Source organism: Callithrix jacchus, chromosome 3 (assembly GCF_049354715.1).
Source record: "Callithrix jacchus isolate 240 chromosome 3, calJac240_pri, whole genome shotgun sequence".
In the NCBI taxonomy this organism is placed as follows: Eukaryota; Metazoa; Chordata; class Mammalia; order Primates; family Cebidae; genus Callithrix; species Callithrix jacchus.
In genome coordinates, this window is record NC_133504.1 from 46,714,283 (window position 1) to 46,726,945 (window position 12,663).

General features: G+C 42.4%; 1 protein-coding gene across 8 annotated transcripts in view; it reads right to left on the bottom strand.

The window, feature by feature from the left end:
- DCLK2 (doublecortin like kinase 2) overlaps positions 1–12,116 on the bottom strand; it is a 192,086-nt gene extending 179,970 nt beyond the window's left edge. For all 8 annotated transcript variants that reach the window (XR_618337.5, XR_013532864.1, XR_013532863.1 and 5 more), the window contains exon 1: positions 11,314–12,116. Coding sequence is in view for 4 of the 8 variants with exons in the window: in XM_008992614.4 (XP_008990862.1) it covers positions 11,314–11,734 (421 nt within the window). In the remaining 4 variants the exon portion in view is untranslated. The remainder of the gene's footprint in view (positions 1–11,313) is intronic.
- Between the last annotated feature and the right edge of the window lie 547 nt (positions 12,117–12,663).

The following is a 12,663-nucleotide window of genomic DNA, read 5'->3' on the forward strand; positions in this document are numbered from 1 at the left end:
TTATTTACAAATCTAAAGTGCAAGGACTCTTCAAACTTAGAGAAAAGGATACACACACTTAAATATGGTGGCACAGAACAAGGAAGGCAAAGAGGAAAGAAAAGGAAAGACACTTTAGGTCTAGCATCAGTAAAATCTTAGGAACCTAAATTTTTTCCTAACTTTGAAAATTAAGAAAACCATTGTTTCCAAAAGAATGTAACCAAGGAAAAGATATCTGAGTACATCTTTCCGTACAAGATGGTTCAATGTCCTTCATCAAGTGCAGTGTCTGTGTGAGACCAGGTGGATTATAATCAACTGTACATATCTCCATTTTAAGTACCTCACAGATGAGTTCCCACATCCAGCTGGTTAAGAAAAATACAGGGTAAGAAAAAGTAAGACTGATTTATTATTCTGTTGTGGCAAACAATTTAATTGAGTTTCCTGGCCAAACTGCACAGAATGTAAACTTAAAGGAATTAGCAGAGTAACACAAAGTACACTGCTCTGGCCCAGATGCTGTTCCCACTCCATACTCATCTGCTGTGTTTCTGGACCATTACTGACATATTTGCCCAATGAATATAACAGCTCTTCCTGTGGAGCAGGGCTGGGGACATAAAATAAGATCCTTCACTTCGAAGACCAGTGCTTTTTTAATATACCTGCAGACAAGTGACTAAACCAAATCATCTCCTAAAGTCACATCCAGCTGTATGGCTTGTGGTACTTTCTACCAAGAGGAGGGTATTAAAAACTACTTTGAATCTATGAATATCTATGAAGAAATGCTATGTCCACAAATCCATGTTTTAGCATTCAAATCTGGGAGGAGTTTAACCTAAGATCAAATAAATTAGGTAAATGTAAAAACAAAAATTCCACCCACTAACCAAAAAGCTTTACAGCTCACTCAGTGAGGAAGAAATCATATCTAATCTCCTGGGTAGGATGGAACCAGTATCAGATCTGTGATCTGGATTTTTTTGCTCCTCACACATGGGGCCAAGCATATCCCCAAATCTACAGGAGCTCATTATGGGAATTTTCACTGTGCATTTATTTTGATGATAAAACTTATTATGTTTATGTGATCCTATTCTGGAACATCTGAACTACTACTTCTAAGTTAACAGTCTTTTGGCTTCAACTATTTTAACTAAGCCGGGAGTTAATGACGAAAAAGGGAAGTGGACTTAACATGTGTAAAAGACATGATCACAACAAGTTAAGGCCAGGGGACATCATTTGGCTCTACAGGAATAAAGCTCATTAGCTGTGCAAAACTGACTCATTACATGGCATTCTGAAACACAGCATACCTAACTCGGCACTCAGTACCACAGTCACACTGGGAACACCAACTTAGTTTGAGCAAACAGTATCTCTAGCTTTATACTGCTATTTTGCATTTTTACTGGTAATGCAGTTTTAATGGTATTTACACTGGCAATTTGTTTGGGTTATATCACTATGTAAAACCTATATGCATAAGCATACCTAATCTTATATTTACAAACATTTAAGTGACAATGTAACTAAAGTAATTATGGCAATACTAGGCTTCTGCAATTTGGGTGTTGGATTTTTATAGTGTTTTTTTTTTATTTCTGAGTGGCAAACACTGTTAAAGTTTGAGAAAGAATGCAACCTTATGGATACTGAGAAAGAGAAATCTTCAAATTTAAATGTGGCCACCTAATATTTGTAAATAAATAGAGCATACTACATATAGGGTCATTCATTCAACTGGTACATCTAAATAGAAGTAAAACTTTCCTCAAAAGTTTCCCCAGCTTCTGAAGATCTTTGCCAAACACTTTCCACCTTAATCTCTTACTCCTTTCTTTGTTGTGCCTTTATTTTATTCTTGCTGTGAGTCAAAGAGGAAAGCCTAGCCCTCAGCATCAAGCAAGTGATTGATAATGACGGTAACTAAAAAATTTCAGTGCAAGTGATAAAGAAGTCAGAGACCAGATGTTTATCAAAAAAAAAAAAAAAAAAAAAAAAAAGAGGTGATGGAGCTTAGAGGATGAGAGAGAAGGGAAAATACAGGTTGGATATTCCTTATCCAAAATGCTGGGACCAGAAAGTTTTACAATTTCAGATTTTGGAATTATCTGCATTAACCTATGGGTATCATGCAAGTGTCAATGATGTTTTCAATAGCATCTTTACACCACAGAACAGAGAATAAGCAACAAAGTAAAACAGTGAGTAATGGGCATAGTTCTTAACTCCATGTAGAGCATTGTGGAGAACCTGCCATTGATGCACCTGGCCTGTGGGTGTGCCATTTTATTACTCTTTGTGGGTATGCTTTCGTCGGGGAACTGGACATGCACCAAAATGATTTATCACAGCTGAAAGGCGCTGGGATGATCCTTTTTTCCCCCTTGGGGAGGCTGAATCAACTACATGTTATGCACCTGCATTTTGACTGCAACCTGTCACGCGAGGTTAAGTGTGGAATTTTCTATTTGTGGTATCACATCAATATTCAGAAAGTTTCAGATTTTAGTGCACTTTGGATTTTAAGATGAGGGACACTCAACCTGTAGTAGAGGAAAGCATGATCACTATCTCAAAACATCTGAAAGGTGTAGTGGCTTGTACCTGTAATCCCAGCTAATCAGGAAACAGACGAGTGGATTGCTAGAGGCCAGGAGGCCAGCCTGGGCAATGAAGACTGTCTCTATTTACAAAATGTAAAAATTAATTTAATAAGAAAATATATGAAGGCTGCCATATATAAGTAGGATGAGACTGAAGTAGCTCTAGAATTAGAGGAAGAAGTTACAAAGGATACACTTTTGTTTTTTTTTTAAGAAGCTGAGGACTACCACCATTTATCAAGCAGCCACTGCATGCTAGGACTATGCTAAATTTATAAATACCTTATAAAATTTAAATAGAATCTTCCAGAAAGTGGCTTTGATCACTAAACTAATAAGAGACAAGTTTACATTGGGCTACTTCTCAAGTTCTTTCTCCCACAGAGGCTTAATAAACAACATAACCAAGTAATAAGTTTCTAGAACCCCTTTTTTCTTGATTCTTATTCAGCTAAGGCAAAACATTATTAAGTAAAGAGAACAAGATGATAAGCAGGGGCATTAGGGGAGAGATTCTCAATGACTGCCTTTGAGAAATAATTACATTTGTTGAGGTTCAGAAAACAGTACTGCAAAATGAAGGCCTCAGCAGCATCCTCAGAAAGAAATGTTTTTCTCTGACCTTCTGCCTCCTTCCTGGCTGTTAGTCACATCCTCCTTCAAAGCTAGCCATAAAAACTAGAATCTCTCTTCTTGAAGGAAGGTTATAGAAACTTGAACCCTTTCACCCCAAAGCCAGCCATAAGATCTAAAAATATTACTCTAATTTTCCCCTTTCTATGTAAAAACAAAGAAATTATCTGACCTACCTGGTTTGACTCTAGGTCACAAGACTCCATCCCAATTCCAGAAAGGGTCCTGCCCCACACCCAGAAGGAAGAAATGTTGTTCACAGAGGCCAAGAAGAATCTAGATAGGCCTTGCTGGGTGTCCCAACTCAGTCTATTAACATTAGATCATGCTTTTTTTGTCCAGTCATACTTCTACATGGCTGTCTATATTTTGTTGATCTTCAGCATTAAAATGGTCAATTTCCCCTATATCTTTGGGAATTAATTCTGAAGGCTGCTGTGTATACATGCTAAATAAATTTGCATGCCTTTTCTTCTATTAATCTGTCTCACCTCATGATTTTCAGCAGCAAACCTCCTTGGCCTCCACACAGCGATATTTCAAAATTAACAAAGTAATCTAAAGTTTTAGAAACATATAGTGAAGGAAGAGATCAATGAAAATATTTTAAAACCTCTATTGTGAACATTTTGCATTTTGATTGCAAGTGATTATAATTAACAAACAAACAAAAGGTAACAGAGTTGGTCAAAATTGCAGGTTATTTTACTCACTTAGTTTAAAATGTTAGTAAGTGTTATAGTGTAATGAAAAGTACTTAGGGCCATCTCACCAAAGCAGTATTTTCCCATTCCTGCAGTCTGTAAGGAAAAGCTTCTGACAAATTACAATATAATGACTTATCCTTTAGGCTGTTGAAAACATGGCAAATAGGACAAAATACCCTGAGGATTAGGATCAAACTATAGCATGTTTTAAGGAATAAAAGAGCATTCATTTAAGCTCTTGCCTTTATTTCTGATTCTCAAAATAAAAAAATTAAGATTGTGATAAAACTATGAAAAAATTGCCAAAAACAATTGCTTAAAATGAGAATGATAAAGATGAACACAACTAAGCCTTAGCTATGGCAGAGAGCTCCCGTAGACATGTAAATATTAGGGGGCTTAGAATAATCCTGGGATTTAAACACCTAACAAGAAATAAGCATGTAAGAATCCAGTTGTGATAGCTGTCCAAAGAGAGAACTTAAATCAGGCATCTCAGATATTAGTGAAACTGAAAAATTATTGGGCCATAAATATAGTGCATCATTTTCCTTGAAGAAAACTATATTAAAAATTGAAACACAAAGGGGCAAGGAGTATCTGCTTTTCACATGAACTTATGCTACCTCTGTACATCTGTCTAACTGTCCAACTGCCTATCTTAATTAAGAAAGATTTTTAAAAGCACCTACATCCACCTATTCCCACCTATTAAAATATCTTAAATAGGGCACAAAAGTAGAATTTACTCAAAAAACATCGCATGCCAGAAATATCTGTTGCATGGGATAAAGGGCTAAACAAGACAATGTGGTCCCCCCTTGCTGGGTTTGTACTTTTCCCTTTCACGGTGAGAATCAATGGAACAGATCCTCCTGTGTGTTACTGAAGTGTTTTAAGAACTCCTAAATCTGGGTAACTACATTCGATCACAACAACCAGCCAACTTTCAAAGAGGAACATGGAGCCAGATAGAGCCAAGATCATTTCTCTTTCCCACCCCCAGAAGCGTTTCCCAAGATCGCTGAACTTTAGAGGCAAAAGAAGACTGTATTAGTCCTTCAAGTTGCTATAACAACATACAAAAAACAGAGTGACCTATAAACAAAAATCAATTTCTCACTGTTCTGGAGGATGTCAAAGATCAAGGTGCTGACAGACACGGTGTGGTGAGGGTTCCTGGTTCACTCATGGTGATGTCGCACTAGAGTCTCAAATGGTAGAAGGAGCAAATAAGCTCTCTTGGGCCTCTTATAAGAGCACTAATCCCACCCATGAAGTCTCTGTCCTTATGATTTATTCGCCTGCTATGGGTTGAATGTATCTCCCAAGCTTCATGTGTTGGAAATTTAATCGCCACTCTAACAACATTAACAAGTGGGGCCAATATTAAGAGGTGATTAGATCATGAGGGCACTCTCATGAATGGATTAAGGCTGTTACTGTGGGAGAGGGTTAGTTACAAAAGGTGAGAATTCAGCCCCATTTCCTCTCTCTAGCCTACCTTTGCTTTCACCTTCCACGTTTCACCTCTGGATGACCCTCACCAGATGCCAGTGCCATGCCTTGGACTTCCTAGCCTCTAGAACTAGAAAATAAATTTTCTTTTTAATTTACCTAGTGTATGGCATTCTTTTATAGTAACAGAAAATGAACTAAAACACCTCCCAAAGACCCCGCCAACAGAATGACCTTCATTTCCTCTCAACTGGTAGAATATAGAAGTTAAGAATACAGAAGTTCAGAAGCCAGGGAGAAAGGGCTCAAGTGCCAGCCCTACCCCTTGCATTGGTAAAATGCAGCAAATTCTTTACCCTCTGAGCCTCGGCTTCCCCAGCTGTAAAATGGGGATGACAATGCAGCCATTTTTCAGAGGGTATTATAAAGGTTAGATGAGATGAAACATGTAAAGTATCTTACATAATGACTGCACATAAACCATCTAATAAATAGTAGCAATGCAGAAAAGAAAAGGATCTCTAATCTTTAGGGATGGTTTACTTACTGTGTAGAAGACATTAAAACACGGATCTAGTGGTAGCAATGGGCAGGTGGGGACACAGAAAAAAGATGTAGCCAAGCGGTACACACCCCACAGCAACTCCTCTTGGTCTCAGGAGCAATGAAGAAAGCAGTTAGATGATCACTGCCCGAGGGAATCTAGTTTCCTTTATTCCATATCACAGGACCATAAAATATCCTTTCTATAGGTTGAAAACTCATGAGATATTAATCTTGTCTTATAACTTCCAGAGTATCACTGTGTCATCCTCCAATCTCATAAATGCTCTCCCACATATCCACTTTTCTTCCCCAGCCTGCTAGGATTCATTTATTCTTTAAACGAAAATTTTCCTATTACCTCCGGAAAGAGCTTATTATGCAGCTGTATTATAGCCATCTTATTTTCCTTGTTTTAAGGAAATGAGATAGGACATTCAGATTTATAGAAGAGGATATTATGGAAGAGTCATTCCCTCCAAAATGGTTAGCACAGAATTTCCCCAACAATTATATCTTTATCTAAAATGTAATCCAATTTTCCAAAATACATATTTTCACAAATATCTAGGAATCTCATAAAAGCTTAATTCATACAAAATTTCCCTCAACAATCAAAGGACTGAGAGGTAAAATCATTTTCTGAGTTATTTAATCAATAAATTTACTATGTTTAAGATCCCTAACTTCAGGCTGCTGTCAGTCCAGTGCAAAAACAGATCCAATACATCATGAGACTACAAAGCTAAGGGTTATAATAGAAGTAAAGAAATATGCTGTAAGCAGAGGAAAGAGTTATAAACCACCACAGGCCTTGGTTACAATATCTGTTCCTCTAGGAAGCTTGTCCCATCACCTCAGCCAATGTGGCCCTCCTGCCCCATGTCATCACCACTTCATTTACAGCACTTTCGCTGAAACCATCTTGTGTGTGTGTATGTTTACTGTCTCTCAGGAGAGTGTGCTTTCTTTTTTCTGAGACAGTGTCTCACTCTGTTGCCTGGCTGGAGTGAAGTGGTGCGATCTTGGCTCACTGCAACCTTCACCTCCTGGGATCAAGTGATTCTCCTGCCTCAGCCTTCTGCAGCCATGCCCAGCTAATGTTTGTATTTTTAGTATAGATGAAGTTTCACCATGTTGGCCAGGATGGTCTTGATCTCTTGACCTCATGATCCGCCCACCTCAGCCTCCCAAAGTGCTAGGATTAAGGCATGAGCAACCTTGTCCTGCCAAGAATGTGCACTTTTTGAAGGAAGAGACTGTAAGCACGTGACCGCGTCTAGGACATAGTATGCCCTCAATTAACCATTTAAGACAAACTGTCCAGAGAAGAGTGGGAAGAGACTTCATATATGCTACATGAAGTTGGCCTTGAAGAATCCAGGTGTTTGGCAGGTAAAGTTTTGCAGACCTAAGATTGAAGACCTATATTAACCTCCTAGTCCAATCACCATGTATGACTATAGTATGCCCCATTTTTTACTTCTATGTGCAAATACCTTATAACTCCTAAGTTTATTTCCTCCTTAACATAAGTTACACAGTTTTTATTATTATTATAAAAATTTTCAGAAAAAGCAGCCAAGTATAACCTAGGTTCTTATTGAAATTCATTTTTACTTAAAAATTCTCAAAAATGCATTTTGGTTTATTTAACACTTTCGAAGAACTTACCTAACCAAACATACACAGTAGATAGGTTTGGTAGGAGGACTTCAAACACCATGTGCTTGATTTCTTTAGAATCTTATTTTTCTTAAATGTTCAAGTTAACTTCATGAAGGAATACAAGTATCACTTATGAAAATAACCAAAATTACCTCATATGCCAAAAAGGCAATCAGCTTATTGTTTATGAGGGGATAAAAGGTAGAAATAATAAATGACATTTTACTTTGGAATGAGAGAGGCAGACACAGGTAGCTGTTAATACCTTTGACTGTTGGCAAGCACTTCATTAGAGCCGTACACCCCATTCTGTGATTGTTATCTGGACACATACAGCCTCATCCTCATCGATTTTCTGGAAGATGGGTTCTGGCTTAGGAAAGGCAGCCGAGGCCATGATCCGCTCCGCCAGTAACCCCTCAGGTAATGGAAGGGTACATACACATTTTTATACCAGAAGAGACCAGCTTAGAGAAGTGATCTGCCGGCTTCTCATCTGAGAGAAAAGGACACCAACGCTAGGGAAGTGAGGTGAATTTTTTCTCAAATCTAGTCAGTAGAATCCAGGAATCCTGACTTGGTCAGGCATTGTTTCTACTGTCCTTGATTATATCTTTTTAGTACATCAAAACTTTACACATATTTCAAAATGCTCAGAAGGAGAGAAGACACCTGGAACAGAACTAAGACTAGGAATTCTGAATCAGTCCCTAATAAGAAAGCTGATGAACAAGTCATCTGGACATCCTCTGTGGGTTATTACAGATAATGAGTTCAGCAGGCTCATGGCTTAAGTCAGCTCAACACTGATTGTTAAGAACTGCAGGAGGAGGTCCCCCATCCAGTTTTAAAGAATAATCAGGATTACAGGACCACACAGCATCAACTCAAACTTAATCCAGCAAGGGTGGGTAAATCAGTAAGACGAAGGTGCTCATTGGTTTAGTGTAGCTGGAAGGGTGCCAGCTCACACTAGAACAGCTTTTAGTCTCCAGAGACTCTCAAGGTCAAGGGCAGAAGAAAAAATAACCTGGGCCACGCAAATTTCTTTTGTCATCTGAGTTCAATGAGACTGGGGCTCTGAATGAATGTTCATGTCCTACTGTTTTATCACTTTCTATTCTTCACTCAAGACATTTCAGAAAAAAACATATCTCCTAAACTACAAGATTCATGGGATCGAAGAAGCAGAGCCTACTTGAACATACTGTTGTAAAATACTGCCTGAGAGCGCGTTATTAATGATAATCAACCAAAAAGAAATAAAGCAGTCAATTCTGACAACGTGGGGAATATACTATAGAGACATATAGAATATGCTATATAGGTATATATAGAGCTGCTTAGTTCTTCCTGAAAAATCTGAGTACACAATTTTATCTAAAAGTTGAAACTATACATTCTGAAATGGACAGTATAAGAATTGATGATTTTCTTTCTTTTCTAAAAAAATTAATTACTATGCAGTATTCTACTAATTTGGGGGGAAATTCAAGAATTAAACAAAGACCCATTGTCAGAGAGAATTCCATATGACAAAAAAAGTGACTGCTTAAGTTTTTTCTTTTGCAGTAATTTTACTATATTAAAAACTTCTTCAAACAAGTGAGCAAAGCCATAAAAATCATTTTGGCTGTGTAAATATTTGTTATATTATTATATTTTGATATCATTTGTACTCCACAGATAGTATTTTTTTCCCAAATCCCCAACCACTAAAAATCAGTGAATGATTTGAAGGAATTTGTTAACAGTCAATTTATAGATGAAACGATATTTGGAGAATTAGACCCAGTGGCCATGCAAGCTATGGGCAGTAAAAGATACAATATATACTATGTACTTCTATTAATGGATGTGCATAATGTTCATCTGATCATCTTTCCTTTAATGAGATTCATCTTTGCAGTATGTCAGTTTTATGTAGTATATACGTCGTTAAAACTTCTTTAGAAAAGGATATTAAACATTGTTGATGCTTAAGGAACCATACCAGGAACAGTATCCCAAGGGCATGTTGAATAACAAGTGCTTAAGCAAATAGGCATTGCCTTGATCCTGCAAATCTGACCTTGGGTCAGTCAAAAAAAATGGTTACTGTTTTAAAATATCTAGGCAAATATTGCTTTAAAGTGTTTAACATGATTAAGAAAAGCAACAAGGCCCCTTGAACATTGTATCTTCCTTTTTTTGCTTATACTCTTCCAGCTTATCTTTACCTCCTCAAGAAGCCCCTAAAACCAAAACACACAACTAACTGACAGAACGGGCGAAGTCACAAGCACACTCATAGACGGAAAAAACTATTTAATTTTGGCTGGGTCGCCATCTAGGCAGGGCAGCAGTGACTAAATAGACAAACTCAACCACCGTTAGTTTTCCTCGATGTAGCTACATTAGCTCAGTAGAGGTAAGCTGTGGATGACAAAGTATATGCTGCAGGCACTGTGAGGCAAGGCAGGCCGCCTAAGTTTCCTCATCTGTAAAATGGAGATAATGCCTTCAGGACAGAAAAGCATGCTGAGATAATACAAGAAAAACACTTGGCTTGATGTTCAGCTTCCTCTCCCTGCCAAGCTATTACTATGACTACATGGAATGTGCCATTTGCATTAAGAAAGATGCACAAGAGTGGACTGTGTGTAATCACGCAGTCAGCACATACTTGGGTTCTGCCTGGTCTTTCTGGGTGTTATTTAGAACTGGAAACACGTTAACTACTGATAATGCCTTTTCTATCTGAAAAGGATGAGGCATAAGTATTGCAGGAATTCAAGGATGACCCAACGTACAGCCAAGCAGTCTCTTTGACTAAGGCATGGTTGACACAGAATAATTACTAATTTATAATAAGGCCCCACTGTTGAATCCAATGGTCTCTATCATTCTAACTGGCTACTCTCATTAGAGAGTAAGGTAGGAGAGATTGACCTTGATTCACCTCTTTGCCAACCAAATGTGGAAAACCCTTTAGCACAGTGATTATTAACCATGGTCCCACATTAGAACCACCTGGGGGGGGGCGCTTTTAAGACTCCAGAAGCCTAAGTCACACCCCAAACCCAACCAATTTAATCAGGATATCTGGTGGTTGGGGGATAGGTTCCTATGTTTTCCGAAGTCCCCAGTGTGATCCAAGATGTAGCCAAGGTTGAGACAGCTGTCGAAGATCATTCCTCTTCACCTCAAGTAACTTCTGCTTCAAGGCAAACTAGGAAAACCAACCTAGAGCATTTCACAACCACAGCTTCTGAGAGCAGTCACGACAGGACCCCCAACACTGGAACACGACAGGTGCCTGCACCAGGGTCCACACCGGGGATCCAACAGAGCTTATTAGTAGGGGATTACCCAGCTCCCCACGGAGAACCATTTTCTCAAAACAGTTTGCACTTCAACACAAATAAGTGCAACAATCTTAGGAGATGCCACCAGTGCCTAAATTGACTGGCCTCTGACCATCAGGACATATTTTCCTTAAGAGAAAATCTCTTGGGAAGTAAAATCAGTATGTATGTGTGTATGTGGGCACCCCCGTGGACACACACACACACACACCTCCAGCCAACCTCTAGAGCAGCAGACAGAAGCACGCAATTCCCGGGCTGCTTGGAAAGCACCCCGCAGGCTCCCCGCCGTGTGCGCGGGCCCACTGCACCTGCCGGCGTTCGGCCGCACCTGCCATGCAGCGCCCTCCTTCCTACCTTCCAGCAGCTCGTCCAGGCTGGTGACCTTCCGGCTGCCGTCAATGGTGTAGATAGTGCGGACGCCTTGGGGCAGGTTCACGTTGTCCGACAAGGAACGGGTGAGCTCTATGAGAAGCGCATCGAAGGACCGGAAGCGGTCGCTGGAGATGGCAAACACCAAGCCCTTGAAGTAGCGGTCCCCGTTTCGGTAGAAGCGCGCCTTCTTGGCCTTCTTCTCCGAGCTGAGGGCCTGCAGGGTCCGCGTGCGGTAGAAGCTGCAGTGGGCACTGTGAGCCGGGCTGGGGATGAGCCCGTTCCCCTTGGGGCCCGAGCTACTGCTGCCCCCAGAGGAGCTGGGGGCCCCTCTCCGCGACCCCGGCCGCGGCCTTTTGTCCCGTTCCTCAAAGTGCTCCAGCTCGATACTCCTGGTGCTGGCCATCGCGGCTGCTCCGAGGGCTCCCCGCAAAGAGACGTTCCAGGCCGACTAAGGGTGCGAGCGCCCGGGCAGGGACCTCTGACCGCAGGGCCCTTAACGCGCCGGAACACCTGGCTCTGGCATCCCGCCCTCTCTGCGCAGGTGGAGCCGAGGAGCTGTGGAGGCGCCGGCCCTCCCGCGCCCTCAGCTAAAAGTGGCCGCAGCGCCGAGCCACCCAGCTCATTGTCCAGCGCGGCTCACTCGGTGCCTCCCGCCAGCCGGGGAGCCCCACGCCCCCGCAAGCGCCTCCTCCACCCGGCCACGCCTCACAAGTCCCGCTAGGGAGCCGGTCGGGAGAGGCAAAGTTGGGCCGCCGGAGGCTCGCGCCGGGCCCGCGGGCGCACACAAAGCTCCGGCGTCCGCGGAGCGCTCCCAGGAGCTCTAAGGAGCGGAAGGAAGGATGGGGCGGGGCGCGGAGCGTGGGAGAGCCCCCCGGGGGAGTCGCGCCGGCCCCCGCCCACGCGCGCGGTCCCAGGCCTGGGGTGCCGCGCCACCGCCTCGCCCGCGCCCGGGTCCGCGCGCGCCGTTCGGGGCTGAGAGGCCCGTGCCCGGCCCCTTCCTCCCCCGGAGCGCGGCCCTAGCGGGAAATAATGCAGCCGGCCTCCCACGCAGCCGGCAGGCCCGGCCCACCGGCGAGCATCCGCGCTCGGGCCTCCCTCCGCCGCCCGCCGGCTGTCAGCGCTGGAGGAGGCTTACCGGCCCTCGGGATGCCAAACCGCGGGGAGAGGGAGGAGGGACGGAGGAGGGGGCCGAGCGCGGCGCGGGGCGAGGCGGCGCGGGAGGAGCGGCTCCTGCGGGTCCCAGGCGGCCCCGCCCGCCTGACGGCTCCAGCCCGGCGCTGCGCGCTAATGGGCGCAGCCGCGGCGCGCGCTCCTCCGCCTGGGAAACGTAAC